The following is a 22,727-nucleotide window of genomic DNA, read 5'->3' on the forward strand; positions in this document are numbered from 1 at the left end:
CGCGCAGAGAAGAAAAATAAGGGTATAAAAGAAGAGAACACTAGAATGGAAATTCGATCGAGTTTAAGAATTTGATCCCATCAATTTTGTAGCTTAGCATCATTGCAATACAGAATACGGTTCAGTTTTAGCGATTTAGTGGGAAAATTTCGAGAAATCGAGAGAGTTTGTTTTCAAATCGCTCTAGAGAGGAAAATTCTAATGAAAATTTCTAAAAAAGTACCAGAATTTAATTTAACGCACAATTTTAAGTAGGATTGCTATTGAAATAAAAATGATCCGACTTCGTATTTAGGCGCTATGAAAGTTCAATTTTATCGGGTATATCCTTAAATTCTAAGGTCAACAATTGACTCAACACACCTTTTTGAAAAATGGAATGAATCAGTAGATTATTTAAATCTAAAATATGTCATTTGAACATTTTATATGATTTCGATGATACCACAGTTCGGCAAGCTTATCAGCGAAGCCTAAAATATATTTATAAGAGTAAGATCAATATCTAGTTTTTCAAACCTTCTCCTTCACTTTTTCCATAACGATCATCTGTGTATTGTTTCTCATTATCCTTCAAAACACAATCACTTTTATGCAAGATCGATGGTCTGCTGCACCAAGCAATTCTTAGCTCCCCAATCGCGTCTATGAAAAACTCCCGATGTCCTTTTCGTTCGAATTCCGGATCTAAAATCGACTTTTCTTCCTAAAAAAAACTATTTTTGTACCAAAACGAATTTTGCCAACAGTAGTTGTTCGAGCAAGGAAGAAGTTTTCTATAATATCGACCACTTGACATTCATTCTCATAGCCCGGCAAATGAAATGAACTGTATTTCTTTCTATCAAAACAGTATCCATCAGGTGATTTTTGTAAATCCAAAAAGTCATTTTTTGCCCAGCCGCCCATTACATGACTGAATGACATTTTTAGAGGAGATGAAACGGTTCGGCCGAAGGTTAGGGTTCGGGTCTTTTTTAGGTATTTATAATTTGTTGGTATTAATTGACTGTTTGAATTTACCCATTTAAAGCTCCACCGATTATATCATAGCCCGTGTTCTCAGCAACTGCGACCATGTACTCCAAGTTCGTTTCTTCCGAAAAAATGAAATCATCGTCGACCCAAAGGTAGAATTGCGTGCGAACTTGACTCTGTGCTAGAGCTCTTCCGGCGAACCAGCCCTCTCTTGCCGGCATTTTGTATTGTTTAACAGTGACCAGCGGGTTCTTGAGTTCCTGGAAATGATCTGTTGGATTGTCATCTGCGACTATCACAGTAATTCCGGGATAGAAGGCGGCGATCGATTTTATTAACCTATCGACGCAAGGGTACCGGAGATACGTTTTCGTGATGACGGTAACTCGATCTTTGATCGAATTTGATTTTCGCTGCGTCAAAACGGGCAGTTTCGTCCTTTCAATTGTCACCGGGAACTGGATTCTGAAATTGATGTCTCCAACTACTTCGAGAGTGACGACATCTTCAAGTTTTCGACCGTCGTAGGCTTCAGGAATGTAGGTGGTCTGCTGTAGGGCAGCGTTGAACTCTCCTACAGTCATCTCGTTTCTGCTTATGAAATTGTGATATTCTAGTGTGTCGGATCGGAGAAGCCCAGGACCATCAATAGCGCAAAAGAAGCAGGAAAATTTGACATTAATTATTTTTGATGACGAGGCCGTCACTGTTATGAGCAATGCAACAGATTCGAATGGCTTCAAATTGATTAAAAATGGCTGATATTTTGGCGATCGTAATCAAATACAGACTTTTTATCAATTTCCTGAACTTTATATCCACTTGATACATATTCAACCGGAATATTGCTAGTGGCAAGCAAAAGAGGCGGCTTTGCGATTTCAAAATAGTGGTCTCTCTGCCATAATTTAACATCATCAAGATGCTCTCTCGTAGGCCGAGGCTCAAACCCGGACTTTTTGCATTCGCAACTTCCTCCTTCGATTTCATTGAAAATTTCTGGGATTTCTCTTGACCAAGGGCGAAGATACGAGATGTCAGTTATATCGTGTTTTCTGTAAATTCTTTGAGACAGTTTCTTTCTTGCTTCGATTTCAGAGTTGTTAGTTCCTGGAAACGATGATTGATAACAGATTTTTTTCTCGAAAAGATCTTTATTTGATAAAATAAAATATTTTTATAAAGAAAACGTTTATTATTTACAATTATTAATAATTATTTTGTGCTTTGTATCATTCCTGAAATATTAAATCCAAGCAAAAAGCCCAAGATAAGGGAGTAATATTCTCTCATTTAAGAAGTTTCAATATAGAAAATTTTTTCATCCCGCAGGTTCGTAGACAACCGGCCCCCGATTTCATCAGCGATAAATTTAAGACCGGCAACAACTGCTTTAACACGGGACATGAGCTATCAACAGCGGCTTAAAACCAATGAAACAACTTATTTGAAACTGACATGAAGAAGAAGAAATGGAAAAATATTTTAATATTGAATCTTTTTTACGGACAATGAGAGAGAAGTTGTTAATTGAGGTTTATTCGTCTAAGGAGATAAGGTTAGGAACACCCAGAGTTTCTTCCCAACTTCATTTATGTGGCCTTGTACCATGGAGTTGAGCTCTAAGTGGAGATAGGAGAATCTGAGCGACGGAAGCCCTCTCCGTCGCTCGATCTGAGCGCGCCTAATTCAGCGCCAAAAGCTGGAGATTGCCTTCTCGGTTCTGTGATTGGCTGAATCCCTTCATTTCCGCAGAAATGAATTTCGAGATTCTTCTGAAGCGCCCAGCACGCGCTTAGGAAAATTTCTAGACTTCCCTCCGAGTGATCTGCGCGGGAAACGGGAAAGGAGACCCGGGGGCTTTCTCCACTCAGAGTTCAACTCTATGGTACATGTGAGTTTCTCCAGTGTAGGTGAGCCCATTTTCCGAAGCGCAAGTTCCGGCTGGCTTCAGCTGGTTTCCCTCGCAGCAATGATCGGAAGGAGCATTGTAGAGTTGGAATGAGCCGACGCTTGTTCCGCAGCACTTACTCTCATGCTCTAAAGATTTGTAAAATTTTAAAATCAAAAAGTAAATCTTACCGATTCCTCCTTGGGCTTTCAAACAGTTGACATTATCGAAGTTCTGGAACATAGGATTGAGACTGTATCCGGAGAGAACAGTAGCGAAAGCTTTGTCACACTCGCAAATCGCAAGCTGAAACGCATCTGAGGCGTCGCACACATTATCAGTCGGTTGTGGATACTCCCAGAAGCCTGTTTGCCAAAGATCAGTGGTGTTAGTTCCTAATTTGAGAACATCAACTGAGCATCGGACGCATTTCTTCCAGCCGTTGATCGCCAAATCGACTTCATCAACCGGTCGGCCATTATTATGAGCAAATGGCTCTAGAAGACCTCGCCCAGTGCAGCCGTAGTCGGTTAGTGCGGTTCCAGAAAAATCTGGAGCAAGAGCGCTAAGCCACCACTGCATATCGCTCTTTGCTGGTTCGGCGATGAGTTTGACGCAAAGTCGGTCGCTTGTTCGCTGCATTGGATCGTAAGCAATAGCGCAGAGATCGTGGGAACCAGCTGCAAGTTGGAAGAGTGTAGGAGTCCACGAACAGTTGGAGTGGCCGCTGGTTTTGTCGACATCTGTGCAGGTCATTCCTGATGGACCGGAGAAGATGATTCGGTCGAGATCAACAAATGTGTTGCCGTTGGCGGTGTACTCAGCGTAATAGTCGAGAGAAATTGAGCCCGAAACTTTGATGATATCTCCATTTTGAGGACTCGTACCGGTGAAAGCAGGAAGACCTGTACAATGATCGTTAGAGGCTTGTCGACGACCTCGGTGATGTCCAGTTTCGCTGTGATCTTCGCCAAAAAGATTGGCGAAAAATTTCTCACCGGAAGATGCAATCTCTGATCTAATAGAAGAGGCCATGGAAGGAGTCCAGACCGTAGCCATGAACTGAGCTGGTACAGATGATCGAAGATTGCCATTAACATCGTAGTCTTCAACCTGGATGGCGAGAGGTTTTATTCCAGATGCAAAAGCGTCTGCGGAGGGGTCGTATGTGACGATGCAGTTCTCCTCGTCGAGAATGAGAGAATCAAATCGACCCTGGTCACGTGAGAGCGCTTCCGCTTCGTCAATGGTCGCCCAGCGACACTTGACGTTGTCGCCATCTGGATCACTAGGATTCAAGAAGAGCTTCTGGTCAGTGCACCCCGTCATGATGTACCAAATAGCAGGGATCTTGAACTGCGGTGAATTGTTGGTCAAATCGTAGACGGTTGAAGCAAAGTTGTAATCGCCATTGATGAGGCTACCATCATCGTCATGCATAGAAATGGTGCAGCAGCCATTAGCGACATGTTTAAATGGCTGGTTGATATTGAAGGTTTCATCGACGTAGCCAAAGCAGTAGTGGACGCCAGAGTCCAGCGCAGCTGAATCTTCGATCTCATTGACGATGTATTTTCCAGTTGTTCCATTATTGCCGTAGGCGATAATGTCAATTCCGGACATGTCAGTGATGCTCTCGGTAATCATCGAGCCACTAAAAATTATTTAATTGCTTATTTGGAGGTAAACAGCGAAATTTAAAAAGGGCGACAACGAACATTTTTCAGCATACCTAGCACTCTGGCTGGCAACATCAGCATCAGTACAACCCGTGCCATACCCATCCATGCCTCTTCTCCAGCCCATTGTTCGGGTCACCTGAAGATTACCGCCATCTTGTCGATATTGGTAGGAGCCAGCGCGGTAGTGGGAAGCAAAAGTAGAGGAAAGAACTGTCCCCAAAAATTTCATCTTTTTCAGATTTTTTGGGATTACTGTCCGTTCTCTTAGAGTGAGTACAAAAAAAAATATCAGGCTGTATTTATATATTCGTTATCAGCCCGTAGTTTGAGAATTCGATCGGAAAAGATAGTGAAGTTAAAATCGATCAATTCCTTTTTCAATTCTTCGTTTTCGTCTGAGTTTGCGGTTAGCCACAGCCAGCACATTTCTCCGATTACCTTGTCAGCAGATTTGTCTTTGCTTGAATAAACGTATTTTTTAGGTTGAGAAATTTGAAAATTTTCAGGGTTCGAAAATAGACTTGATCAAATAAATGTCAGTTTATTGAAGTTTATTAGTGTTGCAACACCGATTGTTAGTAAAGAAAAAAGGGAATTAGTAATTTGGGTTCACAGGTCAAAGGTTATACAATTTACACACTCTTAAGTTGCTTTTTATCACATCTTATTGCTTCCATGATGGATTTAGTCTACGTGGATTTGTACATTGGGATCGCTCCGGTGTAGATGATTCCCTGTTCCACAGCGCAGGTACCAGCTGGTTTCAATTGGTTAGCTTCGCAGCATTGGTCGGATGGAATGTTGTACTGCTGGAAGGCGCCAAGATCGGTTCCGCAGCACATGCTAACGTGCGCTAGAATTTTTATTAGAACACATTCAAGATGACGGGCGATTGTGATAAAAATAAACTTTTTGATGTCAACTTACCGAGACCTCCTTGTGCTTTTTGGCAATTGGCTTTATCGAAGTTCTGGAAAGCGGCGTTGGGAGTTCCGATTTGCGAAAGAACTGTAGCCAAAGCTTTGTCGCACTCGCAAATTGCCTTCTCAAATGGATCAGAATTGTCACAATCGGTTCCAGTTGGCTGTGTGTACTCCCAGAAGCTGGTCTGAAGTGTTCCTGGAGCAAGAGAATCGACAGAGCATCGGACGCACTTCTTCCAGCCGTTGATGGCGAGATCGACTTCATCAACTGGTCGGCCGTTGTTGTGGGCGAATGGCTCAAGAAGACCACGTCCAGTGCAACCGTAATCGGTCAAAGCATTTCCGGCAAAATCGGTGGCGATCGCGTTCAACCACCAGTTCACGTCGACCTTGGCAGCTTGAGCGATGAGTTTTACGCAAACACGTTCGCTGGTACGCTGCATGGGATCGTAGGCGATCGCGCAGAGATCGTGAGATCCAGCTGCGATCTGGGAAACGGTGGGTGTCCATGTGCAAGTGGACTGACCGGTGCTCTTGTCAACTAAGGTGCAGGACATTCCTGTTGGCCCAGAGAAGATGATTCGGTCCATGTCGACAAATGTGCCGCCATTGGCACTGTACTCGGCGAAGAAATCGAGAGACATCGAGCCAGATACAGTGATAACGTCACCGTTTGCGGGAGTAGAGCCGGTGAAGGTGGGGAGACCGGTGCAGTGATCGGGCAGAGCTTGTCGTCGACCTCGGTAGTGAGTTGAGTCGTGGGAATCATGACCGAGGAAGTCGAAATGATCGTCGCCGTCGACTTCGTCGAAAAGGCCAGAGAAGAATTTCTGGCCAGTTCGGATGAAGGAGCTGGGGGTGGGAGCAACGCCGGGAGCAGATGGAGCCGGCATTTGCGGAGTCCAGACTGTAGCCATGAACTGAGCGGGCATTGAAGATCGAAGAGTTCCGTCAGCAGCGTAGTCCTCGACCTGGATGGCAAGTGGCTTGATGCCTGAGGCGAAAGCGTCGGCAGCTGGATCGTAAGTGACAACGCAATTGTCCTCGTCGAGGATGAGGGAATCGAAACGTCCCTTGTCTCGTGAGAGGAACTCGGCTTCGGTTTCGCTGGCCCATCGGCACTTGATGTTGTCGCCGTCGGGATCAGTTGGGTTGAGGTACAATTTCTGATCGGTGCAGCCGGTCATGATGTACCAAATGGCGGGGATCTTGAACTGGGGCGAGTTGTTGGTCAAATCGTAGACGGTGGAGGCGAAGTTGTAGGCGCCGCTGAAAGAGACACCGTCATCATCTTGCATTGGAATCGTGCAGCAACCGTTAGCAACGTGCGTAAATGGCTGGGAGACGGAGAAACTCTCGTCAACGTAGCCGAAGCAGTAGTGAGTGCCAGAATCCAAAGATGCAGAATCTTCGATTTCGTTGACAACGTACGTTCCAGTGGTTCCAGATGCACCGGTGTTAACTAAGACGTTTCCGGACAAGTCATTAATTGTTTCGGTGATCATAGCAGTACTGAAGATATATTTAAATATATTCTCGTCGTCATTCGAGATGATAAAAATCTCTCTGAATTCCCAAAAAAAAATTTTTACCTGACATCCTGGTTGGCAACATTGGAGGCGGTACAACCAGTTCCGTAACCGTCCATGGTTCGTCGCCAACCCATAGTTCGAGTGACCTGGAGGTTGCCGCCATCTTGTCGGTACTGGTAGGAACCAGCTCGGTAGTGGGAAGCAAGAGAAGAAGAAAGAAAGGTCGCCAAAAATTTCATGTTTTTTCAACTTTTTTGGGATTACTTACTCGTCTCTCAGAGTGTGTATGATGAACCGCAATAATTGCCGTGCGTTTATATTGGCACCGCGCGGTGGAAAGATAAGGATAAGCTTCGAAGTCGGCGCAGGGAAATGTAAACTCTGATATCATAGTATTGAGATAATGTAAGAATCCAAATACTTCCTTCATAAGATTTCGATGTCCAGGCTCCCTGAGAAAGCGGTTGTATTGTTTTCTGATTTGTGGGAAATGGCAATTCGAGGATATGCAAATCTACTCTATCAAAACGGAGCGAGTACTTTTGGTAATTGATTTTTGCATGCGATTTATCTACATATTCACGCAATGTTCCCGCGCTGAACTAATACTCAACAAGTGCTGCCATGAAAAATTCAAGCTCTTGAACATATTTTCTGATGAATTTTTAAACTTTAATAAGACACAAGCCCTCGCTCGAATTAGTTTTAATTCTTCAGACGTATTAAAGAGAGAGAATGAACTCCCTGACAAAAACGGAAAGAGAGAATTTGATTAAAGTCTATAAAAAGTTGGATGAAAATGGCGACGGAAAACTTGCACGCGTAGAGCTTATCAATGCTGTTCGAAATTATTTGGACGAAACAAATCAAGCTGAAACAGAAACCAAACGAAGACAGGGTGCGGTTCTTTATTCGCTTATGATTTTTTCATTTCTTGTTTAGTTCTGAGCATTGTGGAGACAGTTGTAAAAGCAATCGACAAGGATAAAAATGGGCTCATTTGCTTGGACGAAATGGCAACCACGTTTAGGGATGAGTGTCAAGATGGACCAGTTGTAGTTGTTGCTGCAATTTTGAGGAAAGTCCCAAAGAATTTTCGATATTCTAAAAAACCCTTCAGATTTTCTCTTTGGTTTGCAAACGTGGATAGCTCAAATGACGGTAAAATTTCGAAAGAAGAACTTTACGACTTCATTTACGCCTCCCTTCCACGTTAGATCGATATTTTAGTTTTGTGACCTAAGATTAAAGAATAGAAGATTGCGCAGCTAGCCAGAGAGGATCGCAAGCTGAGAACTTGGCTGAAATGGTGACGAAGAAAATTCTCGCTGGAGTTGATGCGGATTCGGATGGCATGATGTCTGTCGAAGAAGCTGTTGGAGCAATTCAAGGTTGTTGGAAAGAGTGGGACAATCTCTAGGCTCGACTCAAATGATCTTTTAGGCTTTCACATTTTCCCTGCATGAACTGACATTTGAAGAATTTCAATAAAAATAATCATTCTTCTTGAAAACTCTGATTTCCACTTCAATATCGCCTTTACTTATAATTCTTTTTTTTTTCTTACTGCTTCTTATTTTTCGCCAAAAATAACCGAGTCGATCATCGTGAATCAATCATATTGCACCTTCAATCTCCTAAAAAGCCAGTTTAATTATCGGCTGTCCTTGAAAGTCTGTCTCAGTCCGTCCGCTAAGTCAGCTTATTCGTTCCTCTGTGTTATTCTTATGAAAGAAGGCGAAGCAGCTACAGCGGGGTTTTTCGCCTTTTTAGTGGTTTTCCCGACAATCGGTACGGAACTGACAGAGAGGAATCGCGTTTACTTTTCATTCAGCTCTTTTTCTTATCTTGAAATGCTTCGCTACAAATCAGCAAAGAAGGGTCAGTCTAATTACTTCTAAATTAATCAACAAAAATTGTTTAGATGCGGCTAAATACACCTTATAATTTGAATTTTGCCAGGTTGAGCATCAAGCCAAATCTCGAGGTACTAAAACAAAAATTAAAAAACCGTCAAGATCTTTTAGCCGTGCATGGCTTGCCATCGAGTTTCTCCGATTCCGAGGCGTAACGGACGAATAAAGCCTTTGATTCCAGTTGAGAAACTGAAGTTTTGGTCGATTTCCTCTCCATCCCTCCTTTCTTCGATGGAAACAACCGCGAGTAGAAGATACGAAAATTTGAACTTCCCAATTCGCGAAAGTTTGATGAGTGTCGACAGAGAATTAACGAAACCACTTTCAGAAATATAGTAATAATTACTTATTGATTAAATCAAAAAGTAGTTGAACGGGAACTGCTCATTAGCAAGGATTGATGATGGTTTTAGTAAAATTTCTCAAATAAATTATTTTCAACAAAACCTCTTTCTCATTAAATATTTTCCAGTCTTCAAGAAAGCTTCATTTTTGAGAAGAAAGCGAAGATAAAACCTGTTAAAGAAACATATTAATTAAAAGCAGATGATCTTAGATTTACGCTGTCTATAGAGTTGGAAGCAGAAAAGAGTCAGTTTCCTCACGAGAAAATCAGATAATCGCCATTTAAATTTAAGAATCAGTTTGCCAAATCGGCCATGTAAGATATCTCAATCTGTGCATACACTGCCAATATAAAGTGCTCTCATCACTTCTTTTGAAGAAAAAGAAGCTTGCAATTGAATATCTTTTTAAATGAACTTGATGGAAATGAGAACCAAATATTCGAAGAAATGGCTCGTGCCAAGAAAAAAGAGACTGCCAGAAAATAGTTGTAGTGAAGATTCTGAGAAAAAATCACAAAGAAAGCGCTTCAGCGAATCTTTTGTTTTGTCTTCAAAATAACAGTTTCGAGTATATTGATCATGCAATATTACTGACTGCTACAGTCACTCCCGGCCATATTTCCACGGTACTATCGTTCAAAAATGCTATGTTTCTCAAGCGCGGTGAAAAGAGAACGAAAAAAATCGGCCGAAAATGAAGTTGAAACTATCGGGTTGAGAATAACCAGGGCTTGGAAAAGCTTCAAGAAAAAAATCACCCCAGCGGAATATATTCCAAGAAGCAAGATGCGATTCTCCAACAGGCGTCGTCCAGCTATCGTCAAAGTTGAAAAATCGCTTCTTTTTGAGCCAATTATTCCTCGAAATTCACGTATTTTTCAACTTTTGCAAGGGCACCAAATAATAATCAAAGAAAGAAAAGATTGTTGGCAGACTCCGTCTGACCTTTCTTGGGGTAAAGGAACATTACATGTACCTTCAGTTCTGAAGTAACTGTAATTCAGATATTGACTTCGACGAAAGTAACCGAGCTGAGTTTTCTGATTTTTCTCAATCAGATCCTTATGAAAATGCGTCGATTAGTACAATGAGCAAAGCGGCCTTGTAAGATGGAATCACAGTTACAGGTATTTACTGATGCTTTTTGTAGCGATGAAGACATTGACTTGGAAATGATGGACGATGGAATCAGCACGAATTCTGGAGGAAGCAATGACATCAACAACGATCAGTCACTTTCTGAGTACGAGGAAAGAAGCTTCAGGTGAGCGAAGAAGGGGACCTTCAGTTTGTAAAAGAAATTCTAGCAACAGCTCGGCGATTGTGTACGAATGGGAAGACCTGAATATCGACGAGATTTCTGCTTTGGTCAGACACTAATATTCTTGTTTTCTTTCTTTCTTCGCTCGCGGTTATTTTTAAATAATGATAAATCGACAATTACGGGAGTTTTGTCCAACGATTTTCCGACATTTTAGGGGTCAGATTATCCTTTTTACAAAAAAAGAAAGCGGAGATATGCACAAAAGCTTATCGCAAAAAGTCATAAAATAAAAGACATTCTATACAAAAATGTGTTCTCAAGCTCTAGAAAATAAAATCGAATTCGTGTGGACCAAAGAATAGACACTTGTTCGTTTTCTGCTCATTCCTCTCTCTTCTGAAAATAAAGCTGAGAAATTTTCAACCCCATCAATGAAGGAAAATTCCTTACGATCTCCGCATCGATTGCGCAACAGTTCGTCTCGAGCCAATCAGCGACGCGGATTTTTGGAAAGTTTGGAATTCGTCGTTTTTCGCGCTTTTCGAGAGATTATCTCCTGTCCAGGAAACTGCCGAGTTGAGAAAGTAAAAGAATGAAAATTTTAGAGATATCCGAAGAAAAAAAGAATGTCGGGTGCTTCTGGGGCGACGTATTTCGGACAACCGGCGCTTTATGGATTGATGAAAAAGGTTGATCTGCCGGAAAGGGATGAGAGAGAATTGAAATCGTCGGAGAATGCTGGAGAACTGCCTACTGTAGGAAAGGGTGACTGCTTGATCAACTAGAAACACTTATCTATTCTATATTGATGATTTCAAAAAACTTTTTGTGGGGCCGGAAATCGTAAAAAACTGCAAGTGCAGTTTTCTTCAGCTCGTCAAGACGAGTCGAATGATGGGTCTAACTCCTGATAACTCTAAGGATTTACCGGTTTACCGGCTGGTTACCGGAAAATACGTTGTCACCGGCCGTTTTTGTTCTAGAAGTGATAGACTAATGTTTGACACCGGAAATTGTTTCTTATAGTCAGTTCTCCTGCAGCCTAAAAGATGAAGGTTGTATCAATTCTCTGAAGAGAGTTATCACTAAAATACTATTTTTGGCGAAAATGGGACTAGAAATTAGGAACGTGCAGCAACAACAAAATTTAAGTAAAAATTACTGTTTTTAGTGATAACTCTCTTCAGAGAATTTATACAACCTTCATCTTTTAGGCTGCAGGAGAACTGACTATAAGAAACAATTTCCGGTGTCAAACATTAGTCTATCACTTCTAGAACAAAAACGGCCGGTGACAACGTATTTTCCGGTAACCAGCCGGTAAACCGGTAAATCCTTAGAGTTATCAGGAGTTAGACCCATCATTCGACTCGTCTTGACGAGCTGAAGAAAACTGCACTTGCAGTTTTTTTACGATTTCCGGCCCCACAAAAAGTTTTTTGAAATCATCATTCATTCCCCTAATCATATTCACCCTTGAAAAGGCGGCTTATCAACATGGATCGCAGTGAACGCATTCGGTGAAGTCCTTGCAGGCCTTGCCGCTCCTTTGGACAACGTCTTTCCTTCAAATCTAACTCCGATTTCAAAAGAAGAACATGAAAGCATTCTTCTGGCGCGAACCTTCGCGATGGAATGCTCCCTCCGCCACGCGAAGAAGAAACAGAAAGAAAAAGAAAAGGCTCTTCAGCAGCAACAAATTGCAAGGCAGAGGGCTGTTCATTTGATGTGTCGGATTTACGTCGGAGCGGTTAATTATGAAGTTGGAGAAGCTACTGTCAAAAGTAAGACTCTCAAAAATTTTAACTAAGATTTGCCATAAAGCTTGCGGCTTCTCTCTTCGTAATTATGAAAATATTAATGTCCATTTTCAGCTTCTTTCGAAACCTTCGGTCCAGTGCGATCAGTAGACATGATTTACGACATCAACACTGGAAGACACAAAGGTTTCGCTTTCGTCGAATTTGAAACACCAGAAGCTGCACATTTGGCGTGCGAAGACATGCAAGGCGCAACTGTTGGAGGAAGATCGGTGAAAGTTGGAAGAACTTCGAATATGGGAATGGCAGAACACTTTATCTCGCAATTCGCTCAAGAAGCCGCTAGGTACTTTTAAAGGGGAATACTGTTAAATTCATCTTAAATTCAGGTACAATCGTATATACGTCGCGAGTGTACACGAGAACTTGTCAGACGACGACATTCGCGCTGTTTTCGAAGCATTCGGCCGAGTTGTCAGTTGTTCCCTAGTACGAGACGTCAGCGATCCCGAAACGCACTGCGGCTATGGCTATATCGAGTTCGAGAATCCAGAATCAATGGAAGAAGCGGTCAAGGCGATGGATCGCTACGACTTGGGTGGTAAAATGCTGCGCGTTTGTGCTTGCGTCGTGCCGCCCAGTTTGCAGAACATCACCACTTCCAACAACAAGGATTTGAAAGACGAGGACAAACTGAAACCGGCGATGATGCTTTCCGAAATGATCAAAAGAACTGAAGCGCTTGGAAGAATGTTGCCAGATGCGGAGGGCAGTTCGCAGCCGATGGAAGTTGACCAAAAAGCTATTGCTGGACCTAAAGGATCTGCTGCTGCGGAGAAAGTAAGGAATAAGGAGGTTTGGTTTTCCGTTAAAATGGAGACCATCTATAAGGACTTTCTCATTGGACCCCAGATTTTTTATTTTACTTATCGTTATGTAATCTTAGGTGTTGAGATCAATATGGATTTAAATTAATTTTGAACTAATCAATTTCTTTTAGTCGATCAACAGCTCGAGCATCGAAGCGGACGCGCAGAATGTGACGCTTTCTGGCCAAGATCAGCGCAATTTCTTGATGAACAAGCTTTCAAGAGCCCCTCAAACCAGAGTCCTCGTTTTGCGAAATATGCTCAAGGCGGATGAACTCGACGGAGAGGTCGGGGAATTTATCATTTTTTTAGAAATAGCATGTTTTGTATTTAGGTTGAGGCGGAAGTGACTGAAGAGTGCGAGAATTATGGAAAAGTTACGAAAGTTGTTATTTATCAAGAGAGGCAGAGTGCTGATACCGATGCTGAAATCGTTGTCAAGATATTTGTTCAATTCAGGTAAATACAGCGATAGCAGCGAGAATACATCAGTGAGAACTCAGAATCGCTTCTGAAGAGAGACTCGTATTCAACTCATTTTCAGTCTTCCACAAGAAGTGCAAACAGCAATTTCGGCCCTGGACAAGCGCTGGTTCAATGGCAATCAAATTTCCGCGCAAATCTACGACCAAACTGCCTTCGACATGAAAGACTACACGGGCTAGTGAAATTAAATGTCACATGACCACCGCTGTTCTGGCGAGACAAAAGGACAATTCAAGTCTCATTTACATCCAAGCGCGAAATCAAATCGAAAAAATAGCTCAATTGTCAATTTCCGTGAAAGTTCTAGTAAAATCGAGAAAAATTATAAAAAACGCCCATTTTTTATTATTTTGGGCGATTCATTTCAAAACTGCCTGTCTGAGTCTGATCGAGTCGCCCTTTGCGTACCGTGGGCGAGAGATATCACGACGGAGTCTGAGGGCCCGGGCCGGGGTTTTGAATATTTCGCGCACATTCAAATATTTTCCCATGCTTGATGGAGGACTTTTATCTGGTGGAAGACCAAATTGATGGAAGATAGGTCTAACCTAGACTATTTAAGATAAATTAATCTTTAACTTATAAATAGATAACAATTTTAAAAAATCTTGATCATGTGACTCTTGGAGGACCCTGGAGGACTTTTTCTGGTGGAAGACCGGCCTTCCTGGAAGACCCTTAAAATTCAGCCACCTTCCATGATTTTTAAATTTAAGGGGCTTGTCGAAGGGCCGTCTAAGCCCCGTCTCTGGCAAATTTAAATTAAGGGCTTGACGGCCCTTCGGGCCGTCTCAGCCCCGTCTCTGGCAAATTTAAATTAAGGGCTTGACGGCCCTTCGGGCCGTCTCAGCCCCGTCTCTGGCAAATTTAAATTAAGGGCTTGACGGCCCTTCGGGCCGTCTCAGCCCCGTCTCTGGCAAATTTAAATTAAGGGCTTGACGGCCCTTCGGGCCGTCTCAGCCCCGTCTCTGGCAAATTTAAATTAAGGGCTTGACGGCCCTTCGGGCCGTCTCAGCCCCGTCTCTGGCAAATTTAAATTAAATTCTTGACGGCCCTTCGGGCCGTCTCAGCCCCGTCTCTGGCAAATTTAAATTAGGGGCTTGACGGCCCTTCGGGCCGTCTCAGCCCCGTCTCTGGCAAATTTAAATTAAGGGGCTTGACGGCCCTTCGGGCCGTCTCAGCCCCGTCTCTGGCAAATTTAAATTAAGGGGCTTGACGGCCCTTCGGGCCGTCTCAGCCCCGTCTCTGGCAAATTTAAATTAAGGGGCTTGACGGCCCTTCGGGCCGTCTCAGCCCCGTCTCTGGCAAATTTAAATTAAGGGCGTTTGACGGCCCTTCGGGCCGTCTCAGCCCCGTCTCTGGCAAATTTAAATTAAGGGCTTGACGGCCCTTCGGGCCGTCTCAGCCCCGTCTCTGGCAAATTTAAATTAGGGGCTTGACGGCCCTTCGGGCCGTCTCAGCCCCGTCTCTGGCAAATTTAAATTATGGGCTTGACGGCCCTTCGGGCCGTCTCAGCCCCGTCTCTGGCAAATTTAAATTAAAGGCTTGACGGCCCTTCGGGCCGTCTCAGCCCCGTCTCTGGCAAATTTAAATTAAGGGGCTTGACGGCCCTTCGGGCCGTCTCAGCCCCGTCTCTGGCAAATTTAAATTAAGGGGCTTGACGGCCCTTCGGGCCGTCTCAGCCCCGTCTCTGGCAAATTTAAATTAAGGGGCTTGACGGCCCTTCGGGCCGTCTCAGCCCCGTCTCTGGCAAATTTAAATTAAGGGGCTTGACGGCCCTTCGGGCCGTCTCAGCCCCGTCTCTGGCAAATTTAAATTAAGGGGCTTGACGGCCCTTCGGGCCGTCTCAGCCCCGTCTCTGGCAAATTTAAATTAAGGGCTTGACGGCCCTTCGGGCCGTCTCAGCCCCGTCTCTGGCAAATTTAAATTAAGGGCTTGACGGCCCTTCGGGCCGTCTCAGCCCCGTCTCTGGCAAATTTAAATTATTTTTGACGGCCCTTCGGGCCGTCTCAGCCCCGTCTCTGGCAAATTTAAATTAAGGGCTTGACGGCCCTTCGGGCCGTCTCAGCCCCGTCTCTGGCAAATTTAAATTAGAGGCTTGACGGCCCTTCGGGCCGTCTCAGCCCCGTCTCTGGCAAATTTAAATTAAGGGCTTGACGGCCCTTCGGGCCGTCTCAGCCCCGTCTCTGGCAAATTTAAATTAAGGGCTTGACGGCCCTTCGGGCCGTCTCAGCCCCGTCTCTGGCAAATTTAAATTAAGGGGCTTGACGGCCCTTCGGGCCGTCTCAGCCCCGTCTCTGGCAAATTTAAATTAAGGGGCTTGACGGCCCTTCGGGCCGTCTCAGCCCCGTCTCTGGCAAATTTAAATTAAGGGGCTTGACGGCCCTTCGGGCCGTCTCAGCCCCGTCTCTGGCAAATTTAAATTAAGGGGCTTGACGGCCCTTCGGGCCGTCTCAGCCCCGTCTCTGGCAAATTTAAATTAAGGGGCTTGACAATGGCTGGGAATGAGGTGATCAATCTCAGTCCCCAACCCCGCCCACTCCCATCGTTTTTAAAATTCAAATTGACAAAGTTTTCAATTATGTTATGGTTTTGAATTTATTTTTTCAATTTAAAGATTTCTTTTTATTATTATTTACAAATAATTATTATTAAGTTTATTCATTATTACTAAATGAAAGTCAAAGTTATAAGAATTGAAGGAGGAAGAAGTTTCTTAGGCCAATTATTGAGAAAGGTGAATTGTGAAAAATGTTTCTAGACGGGGGGTTGTTGTTGTTCTTCGCGGAGGACCCACTCCCACGTGGCGCAAGATGCGCGCCAAAAAGAGCAAAAAGATTGGGACGAGAAAAACACGCGCAAATGCCCCAATCTATTTCCCCCTCCGTCGTGAAATCTCTCGCCCACGGTATTCTCGAACATTCCGATTTCATGAATACTGTCCAATTTATAAATTCGCAGCTCGGCAAGAGAACGAGCTCATTTCTATTTCAATAAAAAGAACCCAATAAGGAAAGAGAAAATTTAGATATTCGGATGGGGTTATTGGTTGTTGGCGAGCCCTTGAACTGGGAAGATACGAAGAAACATGCGGAATATGTCAGGAAAGGGATTTTATTCTACCGCGATTCTCGTTTCTCAGGAAGCCGCATTCCCTACTGGTCAGAATTTATAATCAGGAATGTTATTTTTATGTAATAATAAGAGTAAACAAATATTTGATAAGAGAATTTACTTATTCACTTCGCGGTACCAGTCAGGTACAACCAGATCTGTGTTTTTTAATATCTTATCTTTATTCGGAATAAATTATTCCAGAAAACTGGTGGACTATTCTTGCGTTCGTTGAACCTCAATACATCAGCTCAAGAATTAATCTTTCCGCCGTTCCCTCAACAAATCCCTTATCGCAGAGAGCACGGACTGGAGCAACTCATCCATATTTACAACCAATACAAAGATCGCTGCTGCGACACGCTAAAATGGGGCGACGAGGTGGAGTACATGATCTGCCGCGGCAACGAAGGTAACTTTCAAAAACGAAACCTGATTCAAAGACAAAGAAATCGACCTTTCATTTTCAGCAGTAATAATCAACAATACTAGCGGGCAAAAAGATCCAACTCGTCTTGAAAGGCGAAGATATCTTCGAGGAGCTCGATTGTGAGCAGCAGGACGAGCTCTGGAGGCCGGAATATGCCAGCTACATGCTTGAAGGGACTCCTGGACAGCCTTATGGGGGAACTCTCAATGATTTGCTGAAGGATAGGGTCACGATAAGATCGGATTTTTAAGGTGCAAAAAGGGGAAGCCGAAACCGCAGCGTAAAAATCTGAATAAAAAGCCTCTCCGGTGTGCTACAAAACGAGAAAGCCGCCTGCGGCTTGCGGGTTTCAAGGCTAAAAGAAGGGAGTGCGGCTCTTCTATTTTTCTTACGATTCTAACGATTTTGCTTACTTTCTCTGATGTCCTGCAAAAGAAATAAGACAAAAAAGAATTTTGATGAAACTAGGAACTTGAAGTTCTTCGTCTCATAAAATTAGTTTGTTTTTCTAATGAAATATTGTGTCGTGTTCTTTTAACAGAAAGATTATTGATCGTGCCTTCTTTTTAGAAGAAGCATAAATAGTTAGCGGTTAGCTAACTATTTACGCAAGGTAAGCAGCCCTCTTTTGGACTGCTCCTTGACTTCTTCAGTCAGCGGGATTTTTACCTCATCGCTCCAGCTAAAGAAAAATAAGTTGGATTCCCAAAATTTTAAAAATTACCTCTCAGAATTCGGCGTCGGACCTTCCTTGTTCATGCCAAGGCAGTGAACTGAATGAAAGAGAGTCGATTTTGCCCTGACAACAACTTCAGTTCTAGAGAAGCGCGAGTTTTTCCTGGAAAAATGGTAATCTGGAGATTTTTTCCATCATTAGCTTGTTTCCGACAAAAAGGCTCTAGAGAAGAAAATGGGATTGTAGGATGCACTTATTTTTTAATAAAATTGTTGATTCAGAGAAACCGACTATAAATCGATAGTATTTTGACCCTTGAAACCAGGTCGAGCGCTCAATGCTCAGAAGACGAAAGCAAGTCGAAGCAAAACTTGAAGAAAACGAGTACCTGGTCGCTTATTCAACCTTCCCCCGCCTCGGCTGCGAGAAATTCACCATCCCAGAAGTCGTCATCAATGACCCGGTCACCGACAATCCTTTCACTCAGTCGGAATTCTTCCCCGAACGCGCAATCAACCGCCATCCCCGCTTTCCAACCCTTTCTCAAAATATTCGACACCGAAGAGGAAAAAAGGTCGAAATCAACATTCCACTAATGATCGATGAAAACACAAGTCGGCCGTTCAGAAGCGAAGGATTGAAAACGGAGGAAAGCCGACGCGCCCAAATGGACGATCATATTTATATGGACGCGATGGGTTTCGGGATGGGCAATTCCTGTCTCCAAGTCACTTTTCAAGCGAGCTCGATTTGCGAGGCCAAGCATTTGTACGATCAGTTACTGGGCTCGCATATTTTTAGTTATTGGAGTTCGGAATAAAATTAGTCAGTCATAGAGAGGTATCTTTAGGGACACAAGAAATACGCTAGTAATATATCCAATCTCTTGAACTCTGTAGACATGTTGTCGAGCCCAGACAAGTTAATTCCAATGACTCCAATAATGCTCGCGATATCAGCCGCTTCTCCGATATTCCGCGGCCTCTTAGCCGATGTTGACACTCGTTGGTCAGTAATTTCTGCCTCTGTCGATTGTCGAACCGAGGAGGAAAAAGGCTCAGTGCCGCTTAAAAACGACAAATACGTCATTCCAAAGAGTCGTTACGCGTCTGTCAGCTCGTATCTTATGGACGAGAACCAAAAGTACAACGATATGAAACTCGTTATCAACCCTGAAGCGGAGAAAAAGCTGCTCGATGCGGGAATGGATCCAGTTTTGGCAACGCATTTTGCGCATTTATTCATCAGGGACCCGGTTACTCTTTGGGGCAACAAGTAAGTTCAGATCGGTTTACTTCGGATGGGAAAGATGAATTAATTATTAGAATATATTTGGATGATGAGAAAGAGTCCGATCACTTCGAGAATATTCAATCGACAAACTGGCAAACGCTGAGATTCAAGCCGCCACCACCGAACTCGCCCATCGGCTGGCGAGTTGAATTTAGACCGATGGAGGTTCAATTCACCGAGTTTGAAAACGCTGCCCATTCCATTTTCATCGTGCTTCTTACACGCGTTATTTTAAGGTAGCTTTCAACATTTTTACTGTATCGATAAAATTTTAGTTACCACCTGAACCTGACCGTCCCAATCTCAAAAGTAGAAGAAAACATGAAACGAGCAGAACACCGTGACGCCGTTTTGAAGCAAAAATTCTACTTCCGAACTAATCCTGACGAAGAAACGCCAAAGATCCTCGAACTCAGCTGTGACGAAGTCATAAACGGAGGAAGAGGATTTTTCGGTCTCATTCCATACATGAGAAAGTACTTGGACGACTCTGGCACTGATATTAAGACGAGATGTAAAATTCTGGTGAGTTTACTGGTGTTTATTTGATTTAATGAGTATATCAGAGTATGGCGAGTGTTTGATAAATGAAAATATTTTTTGATTCAGGAAACTATCTTCAATTTTTTCTATAAATTATAGACTCAATTATTGAGTTAGAGATGAAGTAGTTTATGATTTCAGTACGAAATTCTAACTCATTCCTTTTTTTCCGATTGCGGTTAGTTCTTTCCGTTTTTCTTTTCTTGCTTCGACGCATTGTCTCGATCATTTAATCGTTTTAGTTGATCTTCCATCTCTTCTTCCTCATCACTGATGTCTGTGTAATCCGAGTCGGATAAGGAAGGGTCGAGCATCAGTGGGTCTTCCTTGCCAAATGTGTATGGCTTCATCAGGACATCCACGTGCGAGTGAAGACCTTTTTTGACTCCCTTGTTCACTAAAATAGCTTGTTAGTTTGAAAATAAGAGTTTGATTGAACCTTTTTTTCTTGGCTGGGGAGTTTGAGCGTAGTCCTCAAATCCAGGGATCGAAACGCAAGCAAATTTCCGCATTTCATCGGTTCCCTCCCTCCCGAATCGCGCCAATAGCACTTTTATTTTCATTTTCTTCTCTTTGAAATCAGCCATGTAGAGAAAAGTGAAGATGTGATAACGGTGGCGGATCTTGAGTCGGACTTTGATGGCGAAAGTCCGATGGTGGTAGTCAGTCTGAGTATCCGTGCAAGTAGGGAAGTACACTGGGTACTCCCAGCCTTCTTTGGGCGACGGAATCTTGTACCAGTCTGGTTCTTTGTTGTGGATCGGGCAGGGCATCTTTTCCAAGTCCCCGCTGTTCATTTGAACATTCACTTTCTTCAGGTTATCCAGTCGTTGCCGAGCTTGATTATAAAAGATATTAACTTTCCTTATATTTCAGTAGAGCTCACCGTTTCGTATCTTTTCCGCAGCGGCTTCTTTTTCCATTGCATTCTGAGCCGAAGTAGCCTTCTTTCCTTTGTTTACCCACTTATCTCGTACTTCCTCTTTTTTCGGAGTCATTATATGTAAAATTATTTAATAATTCGATTAAAATTGTAACCCTTAGCATAGCTGGCGATTTTTGCTTCCATCGCCGTGGTCATTTGCTCGATCGCTTTGTTCGCCTCGTCGACGACTTCCTCTGGCACATGCCCGTCTTTGAAACACTTGCTCTTGTAAAACTCGATCTTCTCCCGAGCTTTCTGGATTTCCGACATTCCGTTGTCTAATCTCTTCTTGTGATCCGCCAGTTCCTTTTCGCTCAGATTCTGTCGCTTGGAAAGATCTGGGAATCTCGCACAATCTTCATTGATTTTTTTTATAATCGTCTTCGGAAGAGTCACTGTTTTCTTCGGGGGCTTCGCGACTTTTGGCTTCTTCGTCTTTTTCATCCCCTAAAGTAAAGTTTAAACATGATCGTGTTAAAAGCTCGACCAATCAGCGACTTGAAATATATGTTCGCTATTGTCGCTACTCGGTGTAGAATTTACCTTTGTGTTGTTGTTTCTGGGTGGGTGCATGTTGCAAATTTGTTTCGGCGCCTCGATCACTGTAGTTTCAATAGGAATCCCATCACTGTTCCTCGTTGTCCTTGTGACGCAATTTTCATGATCTGTGGATCCGCATCGAGAGCATTTCTTGATCCCTAAGGCAATTAGTAATACACAAAAAATGGTCTCTTTTACCTGGGTAGCTTCCAAGTCGTTCTTCTACTGGAGGCCGAGGTTTTCCATACAAATTCTCTCTTGCTTCTGTGTGAGGGGTGTCAGTATTTCAATAGTCTAGCAGACAGAAACTAAATTCACGGAAATTTCGACCTGAACTACGACCCTGGCTTTGATTTCCTCCTCGGACATGTTAAAAAGCGTTCTATTTTCGTGTTATTTTCAAACTCTTTTTTTTTCTCAAGGAAATTTAGTCGTTGGAAATAACACGTGCTTATAAGCATTCGGCCCCAAATGATCCTTGACCTGGTTGAGCAACTCCTTGTACTTGGGAAAGTACTCTTCTTGTTTTCCTTCGCGCATCTCTTTCGCCTTTTCCATGATAAGTCTCTCGGCCTCCAGCCGCCGAGCGGACTTTGGCTTGTCAGACATTTCGCTCGACTAAAATGAATTTTTTTTTCCCGGCGCTGGATAAACATAATCTAGAGATATCGAGATCTCAAACACAGGAAGCAATATTTTTGCGCGACTACTCCGAATCTATAAGTTTTTTTCTTGTAGAAAATTTTATAAAAGTCAAAAAAATACAAACATATTGATAAAGTATTGCCCATAATTTATTATTGGTAATTTTTCCAAGAATGTACTTGCGGCATATTCCTCGTATCAAAATATCGTCATCAACAGCCGTGAAAACTATTCAGAATAGATTAAAACCGCATTAATATGCACTTTGTTAATAAAACCATCCAAAACTAACCTATTTTCAGTGCTACCTCGATTTTGTTTCACTGCGCGCGAGTGGGAAACTGAAAACTACGGCAAATTGGATGCGAAATTTTGTCATGAGCCACCCGGACTACAAGAAGGATTCTGTTGTTTCTGACAAAATTACTTACGATTTGACTGTGCTCGCCGATAAGATTGTTCAAGGAAAACATCATGGTAAGATTTGACAAACAATAATGGCGCTAGAAATGTGTGTGTTTAGATGCGACTCTACTGCCGAAGCGAAATGACTGTTTTTGATGAAGGCGTCGTGAATGTTCTTTTTAATTTGATTAAGTTGCTGTGTATAATGATTGTTCCCAAGTAAGCTTCTGAATATGTTCTGAAATTTCGATTTCCAATCTCAAGGCATGTCAATCCTGTACTTATTTCCATAATATATATTTAAAATCTTTTCAAATCAACTGGCGCTTTTCTACTTTATCGCGAGAGGAATTCAGCTTCATACAGTTCTTATCGAATCAGATACAGTATAAAAAGCAGGTCATAAGGATAGTCAAAGTTGAAGTGCTGACTTGAGGGGCATCGAGGTCATTCAATATGAAGGGTCGACTTTCAGGAATAAGATGGAAGCTGACAGTGACCTGGCGTG

The 22,727-nt window shown here is 42.9% G+C and overlaps 5 protein-coding genes and 1 long non-coding RNA gene across 6 annotated transcripts; 3 read left to right on the forward strand and 3 right to left on the reverse strand.

Moving 5' to 3' along the window:
- Nucleotides 1–402: 402 nt before the first annotated feature.
- LOC145698090 (beta-1,4 N-acetylgalactosaminyltransferase 2-like) lies at nt 403–1,562 on the reverse strand. The gene is made up of 4 exons (XM_081775294.1): nt 1,024–1,562; nt 729–916; nt 520–687; nt 403–473 (listed from the first exon to the last, which is right to left on the reverse strand). Exons 1-4 carry the CDS (start codon nt 1,560–1,562, stop codon nt 403–405), a joined length of 966 nt encoding a protein of 321 aa, XP_081631420.1.
- Nucleotides 1,563–5,076: 3,514 nt separating this feature from the next.
- On the reverse strand, nt 5,077–7,319 carry LOC145696204 (uncharacterized). Its single transcript, XM_081773202.1, has 3 exons — nt 7,067–7,319; nt 5,479–6,986; nt 5,077–5,404 (listed from the first exon to the last, which is right to left on the reverse strand). The coding sequence occupies exons 1-3, from the start codon at nt 7,243–7,245 to the stop codon at nt 5,241–5,243; spliced, it is 1,851 nt and encodes a 616-aa protein (XP_081629328.1). The 5' UTR covers nt 7,246–7,319; the 3' UTR covers nt 5,077–5,240.
- A 3,106-nt stretch (nt 7,320–10,425) lies between these two features.
- On the forward strand, nt 10,426–10,679 carry LOC145700493 (uncharacterized). The gene is made up of 2 exons (XR_014134214.1): nt 10,426–10,533; nt 10,577–10,679. It is a non-coding gene; the product is annotated as an uncharacterized LOC145700493 (long non-coding RNA).
- Nucleotides 10,680–12,021: 1,342 nt separating this feature from the next.
- On the forward strand, nt 12,022–14,358 carry LOC145698856 (poly(U)-binding-splicing factor PUF60-like). The gene is made up of 6 exons (XM_081776081.1): nt 12,022–12,317; nt 12,408–12,639; nt 12,683–13,133; nt 13,294–13,449; nt 13,497–13,621; nt 13,707–14,358. Exons 1-6 carry the CDS (start codon nt 12,164–12,166, stop codon nt 13,825–13,827), a joined length of 1,239 nt encoding a protein of 412 aa, XP_081632207.1. The 5' UTR covers nt 12,022–12,163; the 3' UTR covers nt 13,828–14,358.
- A 2,326-nt stretch (nt 14,359–16,684) lies between these two features.
- On the forward strand, nt 16,685–22,476 carry LOC145698091 (glutamate--cysteine ligase catalytic subunit-like). The gene is made up of 9 exons (XM_081775295.1): nt 16,685–16,747; nt 16,967–17,174; nt 17,255–17,418; nt 18,200–18,636; nt 18,781–19,143; nt 19,194–19,397; nt 19,437–19,686; nt 22,117–22,291; nt 22,338–22,476. Exons 1-9 carry the CDS (start codon nt 16,685–16,687, stop codon nt 22,373–22,375), a joined length of 1,902 nt encoding a protein of 633 aa, XP_081631421.1. The 3' UTR covers nt 22,376–22,476.
- On the reverse strand, nt 19,872–21,776 carry LOC145696207 (uncharacterized). Its single transcript, XM_081773205.1, has 8 exons — nt 21,621–21,776; nt 21,517–21,551; nt 21,368–21,433; nt 21,173–21,327; nt 20,743–21,076; nt 20,591–20,680; nt 20,144–20,542; nt 19,872–20,101 (listed from the first exon to the last, which is right to left on the reverse strand). Exons 1-8 carry the CDS (start codon nt 21,725–21,727, stop codon nt 19,884–19,886), a joined length of 1,404 nt encoding a protein of 467 aa, XP_081629331.1. The 5' UTR covers nt 21,728–21,776; the 3' UTR covers nt 19,872–19,883.
- Nucleotides 22,477–22,727: the final 251 nt, after the last annotated feature.

The sequence above is a fragment of the Oikopleura dioica genome, chromosome 2 (assembly GCF_907165135.1).
Source record: "Oikopleura dioica chromosome 2, OKI2018_I68_1.0, whole genome shotgun sequence".
Taxonomy (NCBI): Eukaryota; Metazoa; Chordata; class Appendicularia; order Copelata; family Oikopleuridae; genus Oikopleura; species Oikopleura dioica.